This window comes from Hypanus sabinus, chromosome 17 (genome assembly GCF_030144855.1).
Source record: "Hypanus sabinus isolate sHypSab1 chromosome 17, sHypSab1.hap1, whole genome shotgun sequence".
NCBI classification, from domain to species: Eukaryota; Metazoa; Chordata; class Chondrichthyes; order Myliobatiformes; family Dasyatidae; genus Hypanus; species Hypanus sabinus.
In genome coordinates, this window is record NC_082722.1 from 16,629,982 (window position 1) to 16,652,246 (window position 22,265).

At 45.6% G+C, this 22,265-nt stretch overlaps 1 protein-coding gene across 1 annotated transcript in view; it reads left to right on the top strand.

Moving 5' to 3' along the window:
* The window catches only part of smpd3 (sphingomyelin phosphodiesterase 3), a 144,803-nt gene that overhangs the window by 76,009 nt on the left and 46,529 nt on the right, over positions 1 to 22,265 (top strand). The window contains exon 2 of the mRNA XM_059993445.1: positions 1,760 to 3,384. Coding sequence (XP_059849428.1) covers positions 2,047 to 3,384 — 1,338 coding nt within the window. The 5' untranslated portion in view covers positions 1,760 to 2,046. The remainder of the gene's footprint in view (positions 1 to 1,759; positions 3,385 to 22,265) is intronic.

Sequence of the window (22,265 nt, forward strand, 5' to 3'; positions counted from 1 at the left end):
CTTTCTTTCTTTCTTTCTTTCTTTCTTTCTTTCTTTCTTTCTTTCTTCTCTTTTTTTTCCTATAGGGATGTGTTAGGGGGAGGGGTTAAGGGGAGGGGGGAAGGGTTGATAATTTTTATTTATTTCTGTAACCTATTTGAAAATAAACGGGGGGATGTTTGCCGGAATGTGAAAAGAATAAAATGGGATTCATCGGTTGATGTCCGCCACGAACCTGGTGGGCAATAAGACTTGCTCCTCTGCTATAACTCTCTAAACTTAACGAATCAGGCATGCAAATACTCTGCCAATAGGAGCAGGCAATTAAGCTGGGTGTTTTGCAATAAATACGTCACATCCTGGCACCCAATACATTCAGTTCACTTCAAATGTAGAGATGGAATATTCCTCACAACTCCCACATACTGAAAGGCCATTCAGCCCTCGTCCACACCCCGAATCAGTCGCTCCCCCCACCGAATCATTTGCAGAACACCCTGTGGCTCTCACCAAACTTTCTCTGGTAGGGTATGCCAGATCTTTGATCACTTGGCAAGACAAGGAAAGCAGGTGTAGGTCTACACCACCACCCACAAAATGCTGGAGGAACTCAGCAAACCAGGCAGTGTCCGTGGATGGGAATAAACCATCAAAAGTTTTGGGCCGGGACCCTTCACCAGGACTGGAAAGGAAGGAAGAAGAAGTCAGAAGAAGAAGGTGGGGAGAGGGGGAGGAGGACAGGCTGGCAGGTGAGAGGTGAAGTGAGGTGAGGGGGAAGGTAGGTGAGTGGGGGAGGGGGATGCAGTAAGGGAGAAGAATTGAGAAGCCCCAGTAGATAATATTCTCTGCTCTACGATGGTTATTGGTACGTGTGAGATTCCTGTTTCTGACAGCTGTTGATACAGGACCTCTCATGTTGCAGCCAGCTGTTAATGTATGCTGTTGTGTCTCAGGAGTTGTTGACTGTGATTACCTCAGGTGTCTGTGTGCAGCAAACCTCTTAATTCTCAGATAATGATTGATTGTGAACCTCTTCTGTCTGAGTCATCACTGCACATGTCATGTTTTGGATGTTTGCTGGTCACACATCACTTGTGTCTGTTGTTTATTAATTCTGGGCATCAGCTTCATACATATGGAACATAGACTATATATGAGGCTGATGCCCAATATTAATAACTGCTTCAATACTCATGGATATGCATTGTTGATGGGAAGTATCTTATGACAGCATTAGCACTTTGTGTGTCTCTGAGTTGCTGATAGTAAACTCCTCATGTACAAGAAGATTGTTGCCTGAGTCTGAGGGGGTTTGTTAACAATGAACCCCTTCTGCCACAGAAATGTTGATAGAGAACCTCTTTTTGAACCACTTGTGTCTTGTCCAGTGGTTGATGATGAATCTGTCATCCTGAGGCAGTTGTTGATGTTTGTGTGTTAGACAGTTATTGATTGTAGACATCTGGTGAACCTTGTGTCTCGGAGGGTTGCTGATAGGGAACCTCTACTGCCTGAGAGGATTATTGATGGTGAAGCTCGAGCCTCAGAGGGTCACTGATAGTCAACTGGTCTTATCTCAGATGCTTGCAGCTCACTTTGCTTTAATTTTGGGCCAGCAGCCATGGAAACCAGCAGGTCAAATGTCGCGAAGCAGCCCAGGGTCATTGTCAGTACTGTGACAGAGTGAGAACAGGAACTGGGCCTATCATATGCACCCTGGGACATTGGGTGGCCATGTTTGTGCTCTCGGTGATCTCTCTCTGTTGTCCTCTTCCTACAGGTGCTTTCCTGCTGCCGTTCTGAAGAACAAGGTTCTGTGCTGAAGTATTTCCCATGGACATTGGATGGATCAGCAGGGAAAGACCCAGATGGAACCCTTATGCGCCACTTTCTGAGATGCAGCACTGCCACTTTTCCTTCATCATTTGCCTTTGAAATGAGGATGGTGAAGACGTCTCCTAGATGATTAACCCCGTGGTCATCTAAGACACCCATAGACCTCCTGAAGACAGTGATGGCTCTGGCGTGATGTAGGAGCTGGTAGCCTACAGCCATCACTCATTTGCCATGGTTTTATACACATCTCCTTTTCCAAATTCCTTCCTACAGACCCTTCACTCCCTGTCCTGGGGTCTCATATTTCCCTGCTACTGGTTCACCGACCGACTGTTGGTGTCCTTTTTGCCGACCAGCTACGAGAAGCATCAAAGGGGAGATGACCCATGCTACCTGAGGGCACTCTGCCTCACCATTGTCACCCCCATCTGCCTGGCCTTGCTGCTCGCCTCCCTGCCATTTGCTCTGGTCGGCTTTGTCATCTGGGTCCCTCTGCAGTCTGCCCGCAGGCCCTACGTCTACTCTAGATTTGAGGACAGCTCCGAGACCGGTGGGGGCATGGGGCCGGGCAGCTGGAAGGCTTTGGGCAGCAGAAGCTTCTGCTTCGCAACGGCCAATGTCTGCCTCCTGCCTGATTCCCTGGCCCGCTTCAACAACCTCTCCAACACCCAGCTCAGGTCTTGTGAGGTGGGCAAGAGAATCCGCAACGGTGCCAGTCGGCCCCAGATTAAGATCTACATTGACTCCCCGACCAACACGTCCATCAGCGCTGCGAGCTGGAGCAGCCTGGCCTGCACTCACGCCAGCGAGAACAGCCGGCCCAATAGCGCCAGCATCAAGCGGACTTCCTCCATGGATTACAAAGGGGACAACTTCATTGGAAACTGCAGCGAGGATGGCAAGGACTACAAGCTGGGCTGGGAGCAGACCGATGGAGACAGTAAGTCCTGCATTGTCCGCATCTGCAGCGAGGAGGCAGCTCCCTCGCCCAGCACGGAGGTGGATGTCTGCACTGTACAGGTGACTGTAACTGAACCCGTGGAGCAGCAGGGGGAGGCTGAACTGGAGAACCAAAATGACCAGACACCGAACCACCAGCAGAGAGAAGGGGACAGGAATAGCCTGGACAGCAATACTACTTCCAGGGAATCCCTGATCAAATTCAGGATCACTGACGGGAGCACGGAGAGCGGAGCCACCCCCAACAACAAGTTTGTCCACAAGCCCTCCGTCATGAAGAAGTCCTCTCTGAAGAAGAAGAGGCATCAGGGTGAGACGTTTGACCACGAGCTCTCAGCTTTCTTCCCCGCCAACCTGGACTTTCTCTGCCTGCAGGAGGTCTTCGATAAGCGAGCGGCGGAGAGGTTGAAAGCTCAGCTGAACCCCTACTTCCAGTACATGTTGTACGACGTGGGGAGCTATGCCTGGCAAAGCTGCTGCAGCTTCAAGTTTTTAAACAGCGGTCTCTTTTTTGCAAGCCGTTACCCGATTTTGGATGTTGAATTTCAGTGCTATCCCAATGGGAAAGGATGTGACTCAATGGCAGCCAAGGGAGCCCTGTTTGTGAAGGTAGGCGTCCTGCACTGGAAATATCTTCTGTTACACTGGAGGACCGAAATAGGCACAATGAACAGAGATTGCACTCAGGGAACTGACCGTGAGGGTGGGACTGACATTACACTCGGGAGGGAGGGATGAACTCCAGAAGGAGAGAGTGTGATCACACTTGGAAGGGAAATATTGACTGATGTGACATTCGGGAGGCAGAATGACTGATGAACAGGCTTGGGAGAGACTAATTGAATAACAGAACCCTCAGGAGGAGAGGCTGAGTCTGTGCTGGGAGGGGGAAACTACGTTGACAGCACACTCAGTGACAGCACAGTTGGGAAGGAGTGACTGAGTGACACTACCCTTTAGAGGGATGGATTGAGGGAGACTTCACTCAGGAAGGGCTGACTGCACTCAGAAAAGTGATGGACAGTATTCAGAGTGGAAGAGACCAATTGATAGAATACTCAAGAGGGAATACACTCAGTGTCCACTTCATTAGACACACTTGTACACCTGCTCGTCAATGCAAATATCTAATCAGCCAATCATGTGGCAGCAACTCAATGCATAAAAGCATGCAGACATGGTCAAGAGGTTCTGTTGTTGTTCAGACCAAACATCAGAATGGAGAAAAATGTGATCTAAGTGACTGACTATAGAATGCTTGTTGGTGCCAGATGGGGTGGTTTGAGTATCTCAGAAAATGCTGCTCTCCTGGGATTTTCACACATAGCATTGTCTAGAGTTTACAGAGGATGATGGATGTGAAAACAGAAAACATCCAGTGAGTGGCTGTTCTGTGGGTGAAAAGGCCTTGTTAATGAGGGACATCAGAGGAGAATGGGCAGACTGGTTTAAACAGACAGGAAGGCGTCAGTAACTCAAATAACCATATGTTACTACAGTGGTGTGCAGAAGAGCATCTCTGATCACACATGTCCAACCTTGAAGTGGGTGGGCTACTGCATCAGAAGACCATTTACATAACTCAATTGCCAATTTATTAGGTACAGGAGGTACCTAATAATGTGGCCACTGAGTGTAAGTGAGTGAGGCCGTACCCAGAGCAAGAAACTGAGTGTGTGAGTGCTCAGGAGAGATGGACTTTACAACACTATATGCATGAACAGAGACTGAATGCAACTCGCTTCAAGATTCGTGCTTTCAGGAGAGAAAGAGTGAGACTACATTCTGGAGTGTGTAGTAGTTCACACTTCAGGAAGGAGGAACAGAGTGAGGCTGCGCAGTGTTGGCTCAGTATTTGCTGGATGTTCCCACTGACATACAGCATATGAATGAGCTGCACAAGCTACTGTAAGAATTGAATGAAAGCCCAGGGCTTCTCAGTGAGTGCAGTGGGGCTAGGTGTCACCTGCCACTTCCCGTTTTGCTACCGAAGGCCTGAGGCACCACTGGTGGACTGTGCACACCGACCAGCTGGAACAATGTCAGCGTACTTGACCGGTTTGCTTTTGACACATTTCTCATCCTTGGTGCTTGGCAGCACGTCCAGTAATGGCCCTTCAAAATGGTATGTGGTCACTTTGTTACCTATTCCAGTTCAGGTACTTTGACTGAGGAGGAGCTGGGGAGCAACAGAAGCAGGTGCCTCGAAATACTGGAAAGAACAGTAAAGTATTTTACTTTGTGAAAGGAATATTCCTAAATACTGGGTGGGATCCCCAGAGAAAGAACCTGCTGAATTTTCCATACTGATACTAAGATCAGGAACGGCAGCCCCTCAAGCCTGCTTGTCCATTTCATAAGATAGTAACTAATCTGTTGTGACATCACCTCTTTCATCCTCTTGTTTTTATTCCATTTTTCTTTCATTTGGAAGAAGGCATTTCAGACTGTTAAAACTATGCCAGCTCCCAGAGCAATCCATTAATCCATTTTCCAATTAATTTCTTTGGAGTCTACTCCCCTCCACATGCTGTCTGCCTGACCATTAAGAATATTTCAAATACTGCTCTTTGAGGAAGAGAGTTCCAAATATTTCACTTCATCTGTGTCAGAAGTGGAAGACCCTTTAATTTTAAACAGTGATCCTGGTTCTACAAGTGCTCCCTAAAGGAAATATTCTTTTCTTATCCATCCTATTAAGACCCTTGAGGATCTTAGTTCAAAATTCAAGATTAAATTTCATTCAACCACACATGAATACAGGCGATAGAAACAGCATTGTACAGAACATAGAACAGTACAGTGCACAAACAGGCCCTTTGGCTCACAGTGTCTATGCCAACTAAGGTGCCAATATAGCTTTGCTGTTATATCTGCTTCCACCATTTCCTCTGGCAGCATGTTCGAAGCACCTACCACTCTTTGGGCAGAAATTTGCTTTTGTATATCTCCTTTAAGGTTACCCCTGTCCATCTTAAGCCTATGATCCCTAATATTTGACATTTCCATCCTGAGAAATGCTTCTTGTAATTTTGTACACTTCTATCAAGTTGCCCACTCAGGGACATCCAATCACATTCCTGTGCCTGGCCTCCAGCTTTGTCTGTGAATAGTGGTGTTATATGTGGGGTTGCAAAACATCCACAATTTCTATTGCTAGCAGAACGTGGCAGGAAGGTAAGCAGGAACACTCCATTGCTAAGCAGTAAAGTAGATGCTAAATTGGTAGACCAATTATTGAGTTAAACAGAAAGACAGATGTGCGGAAACTGATGGGATATATCCAGATATCCTGAGGGATGTGTGAATAAATAATAGGAGGCTATAGAAACGAGACTGCAGGAATCTGTGGAGAATGCTTTTTGCTGGCAAGCAGCCAATGTAATATCCACTTCTGAATGTAGCTAACTCAAGTGATTAGAGACAGCTTGGTTTAATGGATGGCTTAAGGTTTTGCTTGGAATACTTATTTGAAGGTGAAACTACTCAGATAAAGAAAATAAGTTGGATTAGCCAAATTTGGATTTTGGAAAGGAGGATGTTACTGGATAACCTGAATTGAGATCTTTCATAAGAGAGGGCAGGCTGCTTCTGAGAGTTGCTTAAAGCCTAGGTCTCCTGTTTCCAGTTGACAGGGGACCCTGGATGTGCACACTGACTCCTAAGGGTGTGTAGCACTCACACTACTTTAAATCACCCATACATGATTCATGTCATCAGCCAGCTTCTGGCAGCACTTACCCAGCCCAAAACCACCCCCGGTAGTGAGTCACCCACAACCGACCACTGACCCTCCCCTAATCACTCTCACCTCCTCGAGCAATGTTGCCTCCTGCAACCAGTGACCCTCACTCCTTTTGTGCCGGCCATTAATCCTCCCTCCCACCTTCAGCCAACCACTGATCAGATGTCACCTAACCCTAATCACATCCCCTGACTACTAAGCCTAACCACTATGAGGCCCACTGTTGTTGGGGAGGTGAGAGGGAGTACGCACCGTGGCAGTATGATTTGGAGAGCAAGCTGTTGCCCATCTAGCAGGCTTCTCCTGTTCAGGCACCTGATGAATCCAAAGGAATAGCAGAGTTTGGCACCAGTGCCATCACTGGAGCTGCCAGTCAGTGTTGAACTCAGTGTAGGGCTGCCTTAAGGACTCCAGCTCTGGATTTCCCTTGCAGTTTACTCCCAAAACATTCCCCATGAGGCACCAGTAAACCACCTTTGCCACTTCTCCTGTCTGTAGAAACAGTTACGTTGGATTTAGCAGTAAGACACACACGAAGGTCAGGAGATGGACTTGGTTGTCAGAGGCTATTTAAGACCTATTGGGAACATTTAGTAGGTAGTGGGAGCTTGTCCCCACTATCACCCCCCCCCCCCCCGGCTATAACAACCCTGAGGAACCACCTACTACCTTAATCCCTACTATCCCCAACATCCAGTCTTCACTTCTAGCTATTATAAGACCCAATATCCTTACCCCAGGTCCCTGGACTTTTCTCCCCAAACACCTGTCTCCCTCCCACCTGTTACTGGCTCTGTCCATGTCTACGTAATGTACTTTATGAAGTTCACATTGTACTGAGGTAAGGCATGAAGGATGCCTTGACTCAAGTGTGCTGTCTTCCCAGTAATCTCTTACTATTACAGAGCTTCTTCTTCAGGAGCCTGGTGTGGGCCTACTGTAATTGACTGAGTGTACACAGAGGATATTGGCCTGGGAGAGGACATTGGTTGTCCTTCCAGTGAGATCAGAGGATTCTGAGGAGACTAGCATTGGTTAAGAGATATGTAGTTGAGTTGACTGGAGCACATTTATTTGGGCCATAATCCATCCCCTTTGAGGACCACTGGTTAGACCCACAAAGTCTAACCAGTGGTCCTCCCATTTGCAGGTGACCCAGGTTCAATTCCCAACGCTGCCTGTAAGGGAGTTTGTGCATTCTATCCATGACATTGTGTGGGTTTCCTCAGAGTGCTCCAGTTTCCTCCCACAGTCCAAAACATACCGGTTAGTAGGCTAATTGGTTACTGTAGATTGTCCCATGATTAGGCTAGGATTAAATAAGGGGACTGCTGGGTAGTGTGGCTCAAAGGGCCTGGAGCACCTATTCTGCACTGTATCCCAATAGAATAGTTTTTCTTTTAAATTCCCCTTGTTCATTTGGACCACTAAATTGTAATGGTCTAAGTACGGTGTAATTGCCCAGTTCCACTCTGCACGTGGCTTACTTTCGAAACATACAGGGTCTCTGGCAGGTTATCTCAAGCCTCTATCTAACAGGGAGTGACCAGGGCATCTACATGTACAGAGCAGGAAATGACTCAGGCCATCTTCACTCCAGCTGGGAATCAACAAAATGGGCCTTGCTGTCCTGTATTCCAGCTGGCTGGAACACTAAGTGGAGATTGAGTAATGGGTGAAGATGAAACCACAGCAATAGCAACAGTGATGCAGCCTCACAGTCCCAGTGTTCAGTCCTGACCTGGGACGCTGCATGTGTTTCCGTTCAGTTCAATTCAAGTTTAATTGTCATTCAACCTTACATGAATACCGATAATCAAGACAGTGTTACTCTGGGGCCAAGTACACAGCACAAAACACACAGAGCACATGTAAGATAGCAGTAAAATACAGCCACGTTAAAAAAATAGCCCAGACCATAAGTCCATGAATGCCACTTACAGTTTGTCCCTGCGAGTACTTGGATCTCCACCACGCACTCCGGTTTTCTGTCTGTCACCTCGCAGAGACGTGGCTTGGCCACTGTGCTAGGCAGATGGGAATGTGGGCACAGTAAAGTGGGATTGTTTGATGGCTGGCATGGATTTGGTGGGCTGAGGAGCCTGCCCCTTGCAGAAAATATATGTGAAGTAAACTCCAGAATGACAATACATTTCTAGTCTTCTGTTGCTTCAGAAAAACAGCTAACTCCGAAAACTGCACCTAATTTTAAAACTGAATACTACAAACTGGGAAGAGTCGATAACAATCCGGAGAAAATAAACTAGAATAGTGTGTGCTTGGCATCTGCACATCAGATTTAATGACTGAGAAAGAAGCCTTCCTGATTATGAAAAGAGGGGACAGTGGACAGAAAGAACTCCTTTGCAGTGGTTGAGGTGTGTAGAAGAAGGGACAAAGACATACTGTAACTTAAATGCATAAAATTTAGGAAATAGAACAGGAGAGGTTCCTTACTCTGTTTGCATGTCTGAGGTGAGGTATTCAGAATCAGGTTTATTATCACTGACATCATGCAGCATTACAGGGCAATACATCAAATAAACTGTAAATTACAATAAGAAATATACAAAGAAAAAAAGTAGAGCAAATATAGTGTGGTCATGTTCATGAATTCATTGTCCATTCAGAAATTTGTTGGCAGAGGGTAAGAAGATACTTCTAAAGTGTTGAGTGTGTGTCTTCGAGCTCCTGGCAGTAGCCATGAGAAGAGAGAGTCGATACATGGCATCATCAGAATTTCCCAAAGTGTTTTATAGCCAACCGTATGCTTTCCAATCTCTGTTACATTAGAAGCTGTTAGATAGATTAAGAGGACAGAGGAGATGAGCCTTCAGCATGGGATTGACAGCTGAGAAAGCAGTTGAATCGGAGAGTCTATTTCTAGGGAAATGGAAAATAATTGGTAGTCACCCGGTAGTTTCTGACCTGATCACCAGCTCCCTTGACTCCAGGGTGGGCTCCTTTTGCTCTCAAAGAGCTATACACATTTCCCTGTGAAGTCTTTCACTCTATTTATTCCTAGCCAGTAGAGTTATTTGAAAGTTCTCTTCATTGGTTCTGTCCCAGAAATAACATGTGGAAGTGCTCGAGTATTTTCTTCCTGTCGACTTTGATACCAACACTACCCTACATCAGTAAACAATCCTTCTGAAGTCTGAGCTCCTCGTGAATACTTGTACTTAACAGAGTACATGAACGCGTTGAGCGGATGGGTCTGATTTTGACTCAGCAGGACTTTGCAGGAGTTCCTGCTCGTTCGTGGCTATTTACTTGCATCACCTTGTATCATGGTGTCAGGTGATGTACTGAACCTTGCAGCAGCTGCATTCTCAATGTCCTTGCTACGGACAGTTCCTATACTGATCCAGCTGAGCGTGTTAGTGAGGTGGGACCCTAACCCCTAAATCCGCCCCAGGCCCAGTCCCAGTGTAGACAAAGGCTGTTTGTCTGGTGTTTCCTAAGTCTTTCTCAATTGCGTACTAGGTGCCACCTCCAAAAAATCAATATGCTGGACCGGAGAGAAATTACTCAGCCTCTGTCGCCTCCACACCTGAGTCAAAATCACTCCTGTCTCAGCAGTTGAGATGCCCTCACTCAGTGGCCGAACTCTAATCATCAGAGACTCATTCAGAAATGGCTTGAGAGCAAGGTTCCTCACAGTTGCAGTATTGTGTTTTATTCATCTCATGTTTATGCACTCTCCAGACAGGTGACCTATATTTAACAACCCTTCCCCACCCTCTTTCAGACTGTGTCATTCAGTCTCCTTTGGTCTCCATCCTATCACTGACATTCTCTGCCCCTTTCCCTTCTCTGCTACTTAAAACAAATTTAATTTCCAACTTTTCCTTTTTCTGATGAAAGATCATCATCCTGAAATGTGAACTTTCTTTCTCTCTTTATGGATGTGACCTAACCTGATGAGTTTTTCCAGTATTTTCTATTTCTGTAATGGGAAGAAACCAGGTCTGATTTTTCTGCTGAATTGACCACATATCCACTTTGCTTTATCAATATCTTTCAGCCTCCTGTTTTAGGGGGTGAATCCAAAAAAACTGTCCCCTTCAGACCTCACCACTCACCATCTTTCCCGGAGCTTCACAAAACAGCAGTTATCGTTTCTCTAGTGACGTACCCAGACCCAAGGTTTTTTTTTATTTATAAAGTTTGCTGCATATTAATGAGTTTCCACCTTATTTCATCAGTATGTAGACAACTACCGGTAATTCATACATTAGTGCTCTTCTGCCAGTTAACTATGTGAGACAAGCCAAGCTGAGAGTGTTAGCATAAGCATGGAATTTGTGCCTGTGAATGTGCCATATTTATGTGTTGGTGCGTGGGGGTCTGTGTGTGTGTGTGCGCACACAAGCACACACGTGTTCCATTGGTTGTGTGTTCTGTATGTATGTAAGAGACATGTTTGTGGATGCTTTTATGTGTAGATGCATGTGAGTGCTTTGCATGTATGCATACTTGTGGATGGATACATGGAGCTTAGAAAAACAGAGGGCTATGGGTAAGCCTGGGTAGTTCTAAGGTCAGGACATGTTCGGCACAGCTTTGTGGGCTGAAGGGCCTGTATTGTGCTGTAGGTTTTCTCTGTTTCTATATTTTTGTTTGTGTGTAGACCTACTTTTGACTGTATGTGTATGTGTGTATGAGAGTGAGTGTGTGTGAGTGTGTGCGTGAATGTGTTTGTGTGTGAGTATGTGTGTGTGTGAATGTGTGTGCATGTATGAGAGTGAGTGTGTGTGAGCATGTTTGTGTGTGAGTGTGTGCTTGTGAGTGTGTGCGCGTGTGTGTATGAGAGTGGGTGAGTGTGTGTGTGAGCGTGTGCGCATGTGTATGAGAGTATGTGATTGAGTGTGAGTATGTGAGAGTAGGTGTGTGAATGTGTGTGCGTTTGTTTATGAGAGTGTGTGAGTGAGTTTGAGTATGTGAGAGTAGGTGTGTGTGAGTGAGCATGTGTGTGTGTGTGAGTGAGTGTATGTGTGTGTGTGTGTGCGTGCGTGCGTGCGTGTGTGTATGAGAGTGTGTGAGTGAGTGTGAGTATGTGAGAGTAGGTGTGTGTGAGTGAGCATGTGTGTGTGTGTGAGTGAGTGTGTGTGTGAGTGAGTGTATGTGCATGTGTTTATGAGAGTGTGCGAGTGAATGTGAGTATGTGAGCGTAGGTGTGTGTGAGTGTGTGTGTGTATGAGAGTGTGTGTGTGAGTGTGAGTATGTGAGAGTAGGTGTGTGAATGTGTGTGCGTTTGTTTATGAGAGTGTGTGAGTGAGTTTGAGTATGTGAGAGTAGGTGTGTGTGAGTGAGTGTGTGTGTGAGTGTGTGTGCATGTGTTTATGAGAGTGTGTGTGTGTGTGTGAGAGAGAGAGTGTGTGAGTGAGTGTGAGTAGGTGAGTGCGAGTGTGTGTGTGTGTGAGTGAGTGCGAGTATGTGAGTAAGTATGTGTGTGTTTGCATGCATGCACAGATCTTTCAAGAGATCAAATCTGGAAACATTTCCTGCTCTTAGTCCCCAGACTTTCACTGGAAGGTCTCATTTATAAACAAGCACTTGCCAGACATGGAGTGATGGCTGGTTGCACCAGTTTCACAGGGCAAGTGGGATATTCTGCTGTGTTTACAAATCTTCCTTTGCATCAAAGCCTGTTTAGTACTAACCAGGTGCAGCTTTTGCAAGCCCCCCTCCCCCGGCTGTGCTCTCGACAATGGAGGTTCTGTAAACTCACAGCAGGTGCGTTATTAAGTTTATTCTGAGGAACTCAATATGACTCACGGCTTCCTTTCTGACTCACTGGAGATTTCATGCCATATCTGTGGCCTGTGTGTCTGTTGTTTCTGATTCAGCAGCTGATAACATGGCTAGAAATTACCGGAGAACAACGGTGTAGGTAAGGAGTGAGCAGGCTGAGCAATTAAGGGATTGCTGCTCTTGTGCTCCACAGACAGTGTGCATTTGGGCCGGCCGGGTCCCATCTGCAGCCCTGGCAAAAGTTCTGCAACCTCAATAGCAAAATACTGTCAGTGCTTGCAATCTGACTGAGCCAGCATGCTTCAGGACAGTGTCCCCTCGCTGGCAAATACAGGGGAATGGATAATATAGTTGCCCAAGGCTGGGGCTATGTTTGCGTATGTACGTGCAATGTGTGTACGGTGTCTGTATATCAGTGCTTGCATGTGTGTCTATGATTGTATATGTGTATGGGTGGCGTGTTTATATTGGATGTGTGTTTGTTTGTGTGTGGGCTTATGTATGATCACCTGAAACAGAGAAGGTTGATCCCACAATTTCCTGACATGGAGGTCAGTGTTCCACCAACCTTCATTGAGTTTTTTCTTTGCATCTCCTAGCAGATTTCCACCAGGCTAAACTTCTGTGAATTTCTTTTATTGCCTGGGAGCCAGTGAAGTTAAAGACAATCACCTTCATCCCATTCTTCCAGCTCTTCTGAATAGTTGCCACTGACAACTGTGATCCTGGAGAATTGCACGCCACACCCTTGACTAGATTTGTTAACTTTTGAGTCTGGACTTGTCTGGGGTGAAAAAGATGCCTTTTTCTAGCACTATAAGAAGATAAGAGCAGAAGGCCACTCATCCCCAACCACTTGTTTTGATCATGATTGATCTGAACCAGGCCCCCTCGTCAATCCAATATGCCTGAAATGCTGAAGATTGAGGTACTCCAGTCTCCACAACTCTCCAGGGCAAAGAGCCCTAGAAGTTCACCACCCTCTGCAAGAAGAGGCGCCTACACACCTCACTTTAAAATGTAAGTGCGGATGCTGGACATCCAAAGTAACACACACAAAATGCTAGAGGAAATCAGTAGATCCTCCAGGTACCTGGGGATGCACCTGAATTGCAGTCAGATTGCAGAACAGGGATTACCCAATTTCCTTCGGGATCAATAAAGTATGTCTGTCTGTCTGTCTGAATGACAGACTTGAGTGGAGCACCAACACAGAGGCTGTGTACAAGAAGGGCCAGAGTCACCTCTACTTCCTGAGGAGACTGAGGTCCTTTGGAGTATGCAGGCCTCTCCTTCATATGTTGACCAGTCTGTTGTCGCCAGTACAATCTTCTATTCGGTGGTGTGCTGGGGCAATGGCATCAACATGGCCTCAATAAACTGATTAGAAAGGCTGGCTCTGTTACAGGAGTCAAACTGGACACACTGGAGACTGTGGTAGAACAAAGGACCCTACAGAAAATCCTGGCAATTCTGGACAATGTTTCTCACCCTCTGCATGCCACCTTGGCTGAACAGAAGAGCACTTCTAGTAATAGACTAAGACAACTGTGCTAGTCCAAAGAGCGCTATATGAGGTAATTCTTACCCTTGGCCATTAGGCTCCATACTGAGTCAACCGATAGTCAGGGAAGTGATGACACCTCCTGTTAGACTGTTTGAGGTAACTTAATTTTTATTCTCATATTTGTTTATCTGTGAATTTGTGATGATACTGTGACAATGTAATTTCCTTTGGGATCAATAAAGTATCTATCTATCTACGGAGGGGAATGAAAATTGATGTATTGGGCCAGGCCCATCTTCAGGACATTGATTCATTTACTGAGTATGTCACTTTAAAATGACTGCTCCACAAGTGACTGGCAAACTCACACTGATATGGTTAAGTTCATATTATGTATTACAAAGTGGATAAATAACGTCCAAGAAGAGACTGTTGTGTTCTGCAGGGTCTCTGTTACCATGTGCGACAGCTTTAAGATTATGACCACTGGTAACCTGGCTTGTGCGCAGATGAATGATTTACTGAATAATCATATCTACACAAGTACTCTAAGCAGCTTTGTTGACTGCTATATATAGTGCAAGAGAAAGCCCTTTCCCTCCTGGCCTTTGCATGCATGATATGATGGATAAATATCAGGACACAGGACAGCAATGTGTAAAGCTATTGTTTTTCCAACTGTTTCACATTGATCTGTAATTCCCAATAATTCCTTGTGGTGATGGTTTGTCTTCCATGGATTAAATCACTTTCTCAGAGCAGTGTCGGGTGCAGCCTCTATAGTTTTGGTTTGCACAGTTCTTTCTGGCTACCAAACCCATGCTCTGCCTTCTGAAAACCAGAGGAGGTTCGGAGTTCTATGTAAATTTATTACCAATATACCCCGTATATATCATATATCTCCATATACTATCTTGAGTTTCACTTTCTGGCAAGCATTTACAAGAACAAAGAAATTCAATAGAATTCAAGAAAACGTTCTGTATTTTTAATGAAAAACTGACAAACAGCTGATATGCAAAACAGGATAAATTGTCAAATAATAAATTTTTTGAAGTAAATAATACCAATAAGGTGAGTTGTGGAGTTCTTGAAAGTGAGTCTATAGGCTGTGGAATCAGTTCAGCGTTGAGGTGAATGAAGTTATCCATGCTGTTACAGGAGCTCGATGGTTGTTTGTTTGTGAACCTGGTGCTGTGGTTCACGTACTAACACGAAGAGAGCATGGCTTGGTTGGTGGGGGTCATTGATGATGGAGCGGCTTTCTTGTGGCAGCACTCCATGTAAATGTGCTCAACGGCAGGGAGAGTTTTGCCTGTGATGGACTGGGCTGTATCCACCACTTTTTAGGGACTTTTCTGTTCTTGGTTCTGGTGTTTCCATACCAGGCCGTGATGCAAGCAGTTGGGATTCACTCCGCTGTGCAGCTGTAGAAGTTTGCTATCTATAGAAGGTTTCTGTGATGATTGTTTGTTGCTAAAGCAAGACTTTTGCTTGGCCTGACTGTAATCTAACTCAACTGGTGAGAAAGGAAGAGTGTCAGTTTTGTACCTTGTGCCTGGGCATCTTCTGTTGAGAAGGTTGAGTTAAAATTGTCATGCTGTAGCTGTGTTAAATGGTCATTTTACAGAATGTCAGTGATCAGCGTTCATTGCCCATCCCCAAATATTCTTCAAGTAGCTTCTTCTGCCATTGTAGCAATGGTCAATATCAGGGCCCAGTGGAGTTAATTCTTATACCCACCAAATGGGAACACTGAAGCTCGTATGCAATCAGCTTGGGCCTAAGGGCCCATTTCCTCCCGTTCCTGCTCTTTTGATTGAGCACTGTTGTGCACGTTCTCATTGTCACTGCTTTTTATTCAATTGCCCTGTTTCTGACAATTCAGCATTTTCTCTGGACTGACCTTTATGTAATGGACTGCAAGCATGTGGGTGGACATCACCAGTGCTTCAAAGACTAACTGTTCTTATGCTAATGATCTTCCACCTGCCCTTGATCTGGCTTTTCCCTTTGTCTGCTACCTTCAATCCTGAGCAAAGCAGTGTTTGTAAAGAAACACACCAGCACACTGAGAGCTGCTACTACAACACACAACAGGTTTATCCAAGTGATGCACCATCAATAACTCTCGGAGACATGAGGCAAGATATAGGCTTTTATTGGCTGGAAGAAAGAACAAGCAGCAATTGACCACCACACAACATCCTGGAGACTGAGACCGGGGTTGTGCCTCCAATCTCCTTTAAACCGGGGTCTGTGGGAGGAGCCACAGGAGCAGTCAGCTGGGGGGGGGGAGGGAACGTGTCTAGACAGGTATATGTAGTTCACCACACCAAGCAACACACACAAAGTGCTGGAGGAACTCAGCAGGCCAGGCAGCATCTGTGGAAAAAAGTACAGCCAGCGTTTCGGGCCAAGACCCTCCCTCAGGACTGGAGAAAAAAGATGAGGAGTCAGAGTTAGGTGGCGGGTGGGGGGAGGGAGAAGAGGAAGAAGCACAAGGTGATAGGTGAAGCCCGAAGGGGGGGGGGGAAGCGGTAAAGAGCTGGGAAGTTGATTGGTGAAAGAGATACAGAGCTGGTGAAGAGGGAATCTGAGAAGAAGTCAGAAGAAAAGGGGGAGGAGCACAAAGAGTGCAGGCAAGGTGGTATAGTGACAGAGGGAAAAGGGGATGGGGAATGGAGAAAGGAGGGGTAGCCACTGGGAGATCCTACTTTCCTGGAAGGCAAAGCATATATGCTTAGCGAAGTGGTCTCCCAATCTACGTCGGGTGTCACTGAGGAGGCCACACGGGGAGCCCTAGATGCAGTAGATGACCCCACAGACTCACAGGTGAAGTGTCATCTCACCTGGAAGGACTGTTTGGGGCCCTGAATGGTAGTGAGGGAGGAGGTGTATCCTCGCCTGTTAGATTCCCTCTTCTCCAGCCCTGTATCTCTTCCACTACTCAACTTCCCAGCTCTTTACTTCACCCCTCCCCCTCCTGATTTCACCTATCACCTTGTGTTTCTCTGTCCCCTCCCCCCACCTTCTTACTCTCAGTCCTTCCCTTTTCTCCCTCCAGTCCTGAGGAAAGGCTCTCGGCCCGAAACATCGACTGTCCTTTTACCATAGATGCTGCCTGGCCTACTGAGTTCCTCCAGCATCGCGCGCGCGCGTGTGTGTGTGTGTGTGTGTGTGTGTGTGTGTGTGTGTGTGTGTGTGTGTGTGTGTGTGTGTGTGTGTGTGTGTGTGTTGCTCGGATTTCCACATCTGCAGATTTTCTCTTGTTTGTGACAGGTTTATTCAAAATGTCATCCACATTTATACCATACATTATATACCCAGAAGATGGTTAGAACGTGGAACTTAGCACAGTGCAGACAGTAGAGCCCTGTCCCACAACTCCAACATCCTGGGTTTGATTTTGACTTTTCCTGCTCTCGGTATGGAGCCTGCACCCTGTGTCTTTTCTTTGGACGACCCAGTTTCCTCCCACGTCCTAAAAACACGCAGATTAATTAAAATGAAAAGCTTCAGAGTTAGAATCAAAGGAAGCACATGAGCAGTATAAAGAGCTAAAGAAGGGGATTAGGAAAGCCAGGAGGAGCCATGAAAAGTCCGTGGCAAGTAGGATTAAGGTGAATCCCAAGGCATACTACACGTACATCAAAAGCAAGAGGCTAACCAGGGAGAGGGTAGGACCACTCAAGGATAAAAGGGGGAAGATTTGTTTGGATGCAGAGAATATGTGTGAGGTTCTAAATGAATAGTTTGCTTCAGTATTTACCAAGGAAAAGATACAGAGGACCAGGAGATCAGTGCTGAGTGTATAAATATGTTAGGACATTTAGAAGTCAAGGAGAAGTAAGTGTTGGGCCTCCTAATGAGTATTAAGGCAGATAAGTTCCCAGGGTCTGACGGGATTTACTTACCCCAGGTTATTGAAGGAGGCAAGAGACAAGATTGCTGGGACGTTGACCGGTATCTTCATCTTGTCTCTAGCCACAAACAAGGTCCTGGAGGACTGGCATGTGGCTAACGTTGTACCTCTATTTAAGAAGGGAACAAGGGAAAATCCTGGGAACTATAGATCGGTGAGTCTCGCATCAGTTGTGGAGAAATTACTGGAGAAAATTCTTAGGAATACAATATATGTGTATATGGAAACCCATGACCTAAATTAGGGAGAGCCAGCATCGCTTTGTGCATGGCAGGTCATGTCTTACTAAATTGACTGAGACTTTTTGACAAGGTGATGAGAGAGATTGATGAGGGTAGGGCAGTGGATGTTGTCAACATGGATTTTAGTAAGGTGTTTGACAAAGTCCCTCATGGAAGGCTAATCCAGAAGATTAAGATGCATGGGGTTCGTGGCAAATTGGCTGTTTGGATTCAGATCTGTCTTGCTCATAGAAGACAGAGATCGTGGTTGAAGGGACTTATTCAAGCTGGATGTCTGTAATTAATGGAGTTCCACAGGGATCTGTGCTGGGACCTCTGCTGTTTCCGATGTATATAAATGACCTGGATGAAAATGTAGATGAGTGGGTTAGTAAGTTTGTGCATGATACCAAGATTGGTGGAGTTGTGGATAGTGTAGAAGACTGGCAAAGAATACAGCATAATATACATCAGTTGCAGAAATGAGCAAAGAAATGGCAGGTCGAGTTTAACCAAGATAAATGTGAGGTGTTGCACCTCAGTAGGACAAATGCAAGGAGACAGTACACTGTTAAGGGCCAAGTCCTCAACAGTGTTACTCAGCAGAGAGATCTTGGACTCCAAGTTCATAGCTCCTTGAAAGTAGCTACACAGTCAATAGGGTGGTTAAGAAGGCTTACTTTTACCAGTCAAGGCACTGATTCAAAAGTCAGGAGGTTATAAAACTCTGGTGAGGCCACATCTGGAGTATTGCATACAGTTCTGGTCACCCTGCTATAGAAAGGATGTTGAGGCTTTGGTGAGGGAGCAGAAGAGGTTTATCAGGACGCTGCCTGGTTTAGAGGGCATGTGCTATCACAAGAGGCTGGATAAACTTGGGTTGTTTTCTCTGTTGTGGCAGAGGCTGTGGGGAGATTTGGTTGAAATTTGTAAGCTTATAAGAGGCATAGATGGAGTAGATAGGGTGTATCTATTTCCCAGGGTTGAAATGTCTAATACCAGAGGGCAGGCATTGAAGGTGAGAGTGAGTGGGTTCAAAGGGGGATGTGAGGGGCAAGTTTTTTTACTCAGAGAGTCATGTATGCCTGGAATGTGCTTCCTGGTAGGACGTTAGAGGCTTTTAAGAGGTGTTTTGGATAGGCATATGAATGTGAGGAAGGTGGAGAAATATGGATGTTGTGTAGATAGGAGGGATTAGTATTTGGGGTTTTTAATTTGCTTTTTAGCTGGTTTGGCACAACAGTGTGGATCAAAGGGCATGATTCGGTGCTGTACTTTTTAATGTTCTATGTTCTATAAAATGATGAAAGGTTATCAAATGAGGAGATATGAGAAAATAAGCAAAAAACAAGAAAGCACATAAACGGGGGTGTGAATGAATGTTAAACACAGTGGTGATTCAGAATCTGAAAATGTCAGACTTGGCTGTGGGCTCAGGGAGGTGTTTGGGTTTTGTGAATTTTCAGCATATAATTGCCATCTGAGTGATAAATTGATCCATTTCAGCACAATTCACAGTGTACTAAGTAAGAGATGGCATACTTTCAGAATGAGTGACTCTTTCAGACAAGACTAACGGTTGTTAGTGTCTGCTTCAATGAGTGTGCTCCTGCCACTCGCCTTTAGGAACTGCTGAGGGAGCAGAGGTAGAGGAAACAGATTTTCCCATCGGTTACCTATCTAGTCCTAGTCTAAATTGTAGAATCTATCTTCATTACTTAGCTATCTTCCCATACAATTTGAAGAATCTCACCGCCATTGTCAAATAAGTTGCCTTCCCTTAGTCACCTTGGAACTGTAGTGGAGCTAACAGAATGATTGTCTCATTTCAAACGCTGCAACCTCTCAGCCTCATGAGCCCCAAAAAATATACCTGCCTGGCACCAGCAATTCATTGCACGCTGTTCGAATGTGGGGAAAGAGCACAGGACCACTGAATAATGAGTCTTGAACTAATTAGAAACATAGAAAACCCACAGCACAAATACAGGTCTTTCGGCCCACAAAGTTGTGCCGAACATGTCCCTACCTTAGAAATTACTAGGCTTACCTATTTTACTAAGCTCCATGTACCTATTTAAAAGTTTCTTAAAAGACCCTATCGTATCTGCCTCCACCACTGTTGCCGGCAGCCCATTCCACACACTCACCACCCTCTGAGTAAAAAACTTACCCCTGACATCTCCTCTGTACCTACACCCAGCACCTTAAACCTGTGTCCTCTTGTGGCAACCATTTCAGACATGGGTAAAAGCCTCTGACTATCCACACGATCAATGCCTCTCATCATCTTATACATCTCTATCAGGTCACCTCTCATCCTCCGTCGCTCCAAGGAAAAAAGGCCAAGTTCACTCAACCTATTCTCATAAAGCATGCTCCCCAATCCAGGCAACATCCTTGTAAATCTCCTCTGCATCCTTTCTATGGCTTCCACATCCTTCCTGTAGTGAGGTGAACAGAACTGAGTACAGTACTCCAAGTGGGGTCTGACCAGGGTCCTATAGAGCTGCAACATTACCTCTCAACTCCTAAATTCAATTCCACGATTGATGATGGCCAATACACCATACGCCTTCTTAACCACAGAGTCAACCTACGCAGATGGTTTGAGAGTCCTATGGACTTGGACACTAAGGTCCCTCTGATCCTCCACACTGCCAAGAGTCTTACCATTAATACTATATTCTGCCATCATATTTGACCACCAAAATGAATCACTTCACACTTATCTGGATTGAACTCCATCTGCCACTTCTCAGCTCAGTTTTGCATCCTATCAATGTCCTGCTGTAACCTCTAACAACCCTCCACACTATCCACAACACCTCCAACCTTTGTATCATCAGCAAACTTACTAACCCATCCCTCCACTTCCTCATCCAGGTCATTTATAAAAATCACAAAGAGTAAGGGTCCCAGAACAGTTCCCTGAGGCACACCACTGGTGACTGACCTCCATGCAGAATATGACCTGTCTACAACCACTCTTTGCATTCTGTGGGCAAGCCAGTTCTGGATCCACAAAGCAAAGTCCCCTTGGATCCCATGCCTCCTTACTTTCTCAATAAGCCTGACATGGGGTACCTTATCAAATGCCTTGCTGAAATACATATACACTACATCTACTGCTCTTCCTTCATCAATGTGTTTAGTCACATCCTCAAAAAATTCAATCAGGCTCGTAAGGCATGACCTGCCCTTGAAAAAGCCATGTTGACTATTCCTAATGATATTATACCTTTCCAAATGTTCATGAATCCTGCCTCTCAGGATCTTCTCCATCAACTTACCAACCACTGAGGTAAGACTCACTGGTCTGTAATTTCCTGGGTTATCTCTACTCCCTTTCTTGAATAAAGGAACAACATTCGCAATCCTCCAATCCTCCGGAACCTCTCCTGTCCCCATTGATGATGCAAAGATCATCGCCAGAGGCTCAGCGATCTCCTCCCTCACCTCCCACAGTAGCCTGGGGTACATCCCATCCAGTCCCGGGGACTTATCCAACTTGATGCTTTAAAAGCTCCAGCACATCCTCTTCCATAGTGAATACTAAAGTAAAGTATTCGTTAAGTTCCTCTGCTATTTCCTCCGGTTCCATACACACTTTCCCACTGTCACACTTGATTGGTCCTATTCTTTCACGTCTGAATTGAAGCAGAGCCTTTGCTTGCTCTCTGCTCCTTTGTTTAACAGCTAACTATGACACATTGTACAAGCACCATCAGGCCCCAGAGGAGACAAGGACAGGGCAAGTCACAAAGCTGCAGTCCTCAAAAGGATCCTTCAAAGTTAGAGTCGAACCAACCATCGGCTGATCATGGGCTGATTCAGGAGAAGCTCCAGCAGTAGCGTATCAATGTGTTACAAGGCCATCTGAAAATTGGAATTGGTTTATTATTGCGTACAGTTAAAAGCTCGTCTTGCATACTGTTCTTACAGTTCAGGTAATTACACAGTGCAATGAGGCAGAACGAGGGAAACCAGTAACAATGCTGAATAAAGTGTAGCAGCTACAGACAAAGTGCAATGCAGGTAAACAATAAGATCTTATTGAATGGTTCCCTGGTACATTAAAGTCATGAGTCCATCTTATCGTATGAGGGTACCATTCGATAGACCTATACCATTGGGGCAGAAGCTGTCCTTGAACCTGGTGGTATTTGCTTTCAGGCTTTTGTATTTTCTGCCAGATAGAAAGTGTGGGAGTGGGGGGGGTGGGGAAGAGAATATCTAGAATATCTAGACCTGGAACATCTGGCAGTTAAGTGCTGTCCATTTTACATGCCAGAGGAGATTTCTGCGATCATTTTGGCAGCGTTTTACATTCCA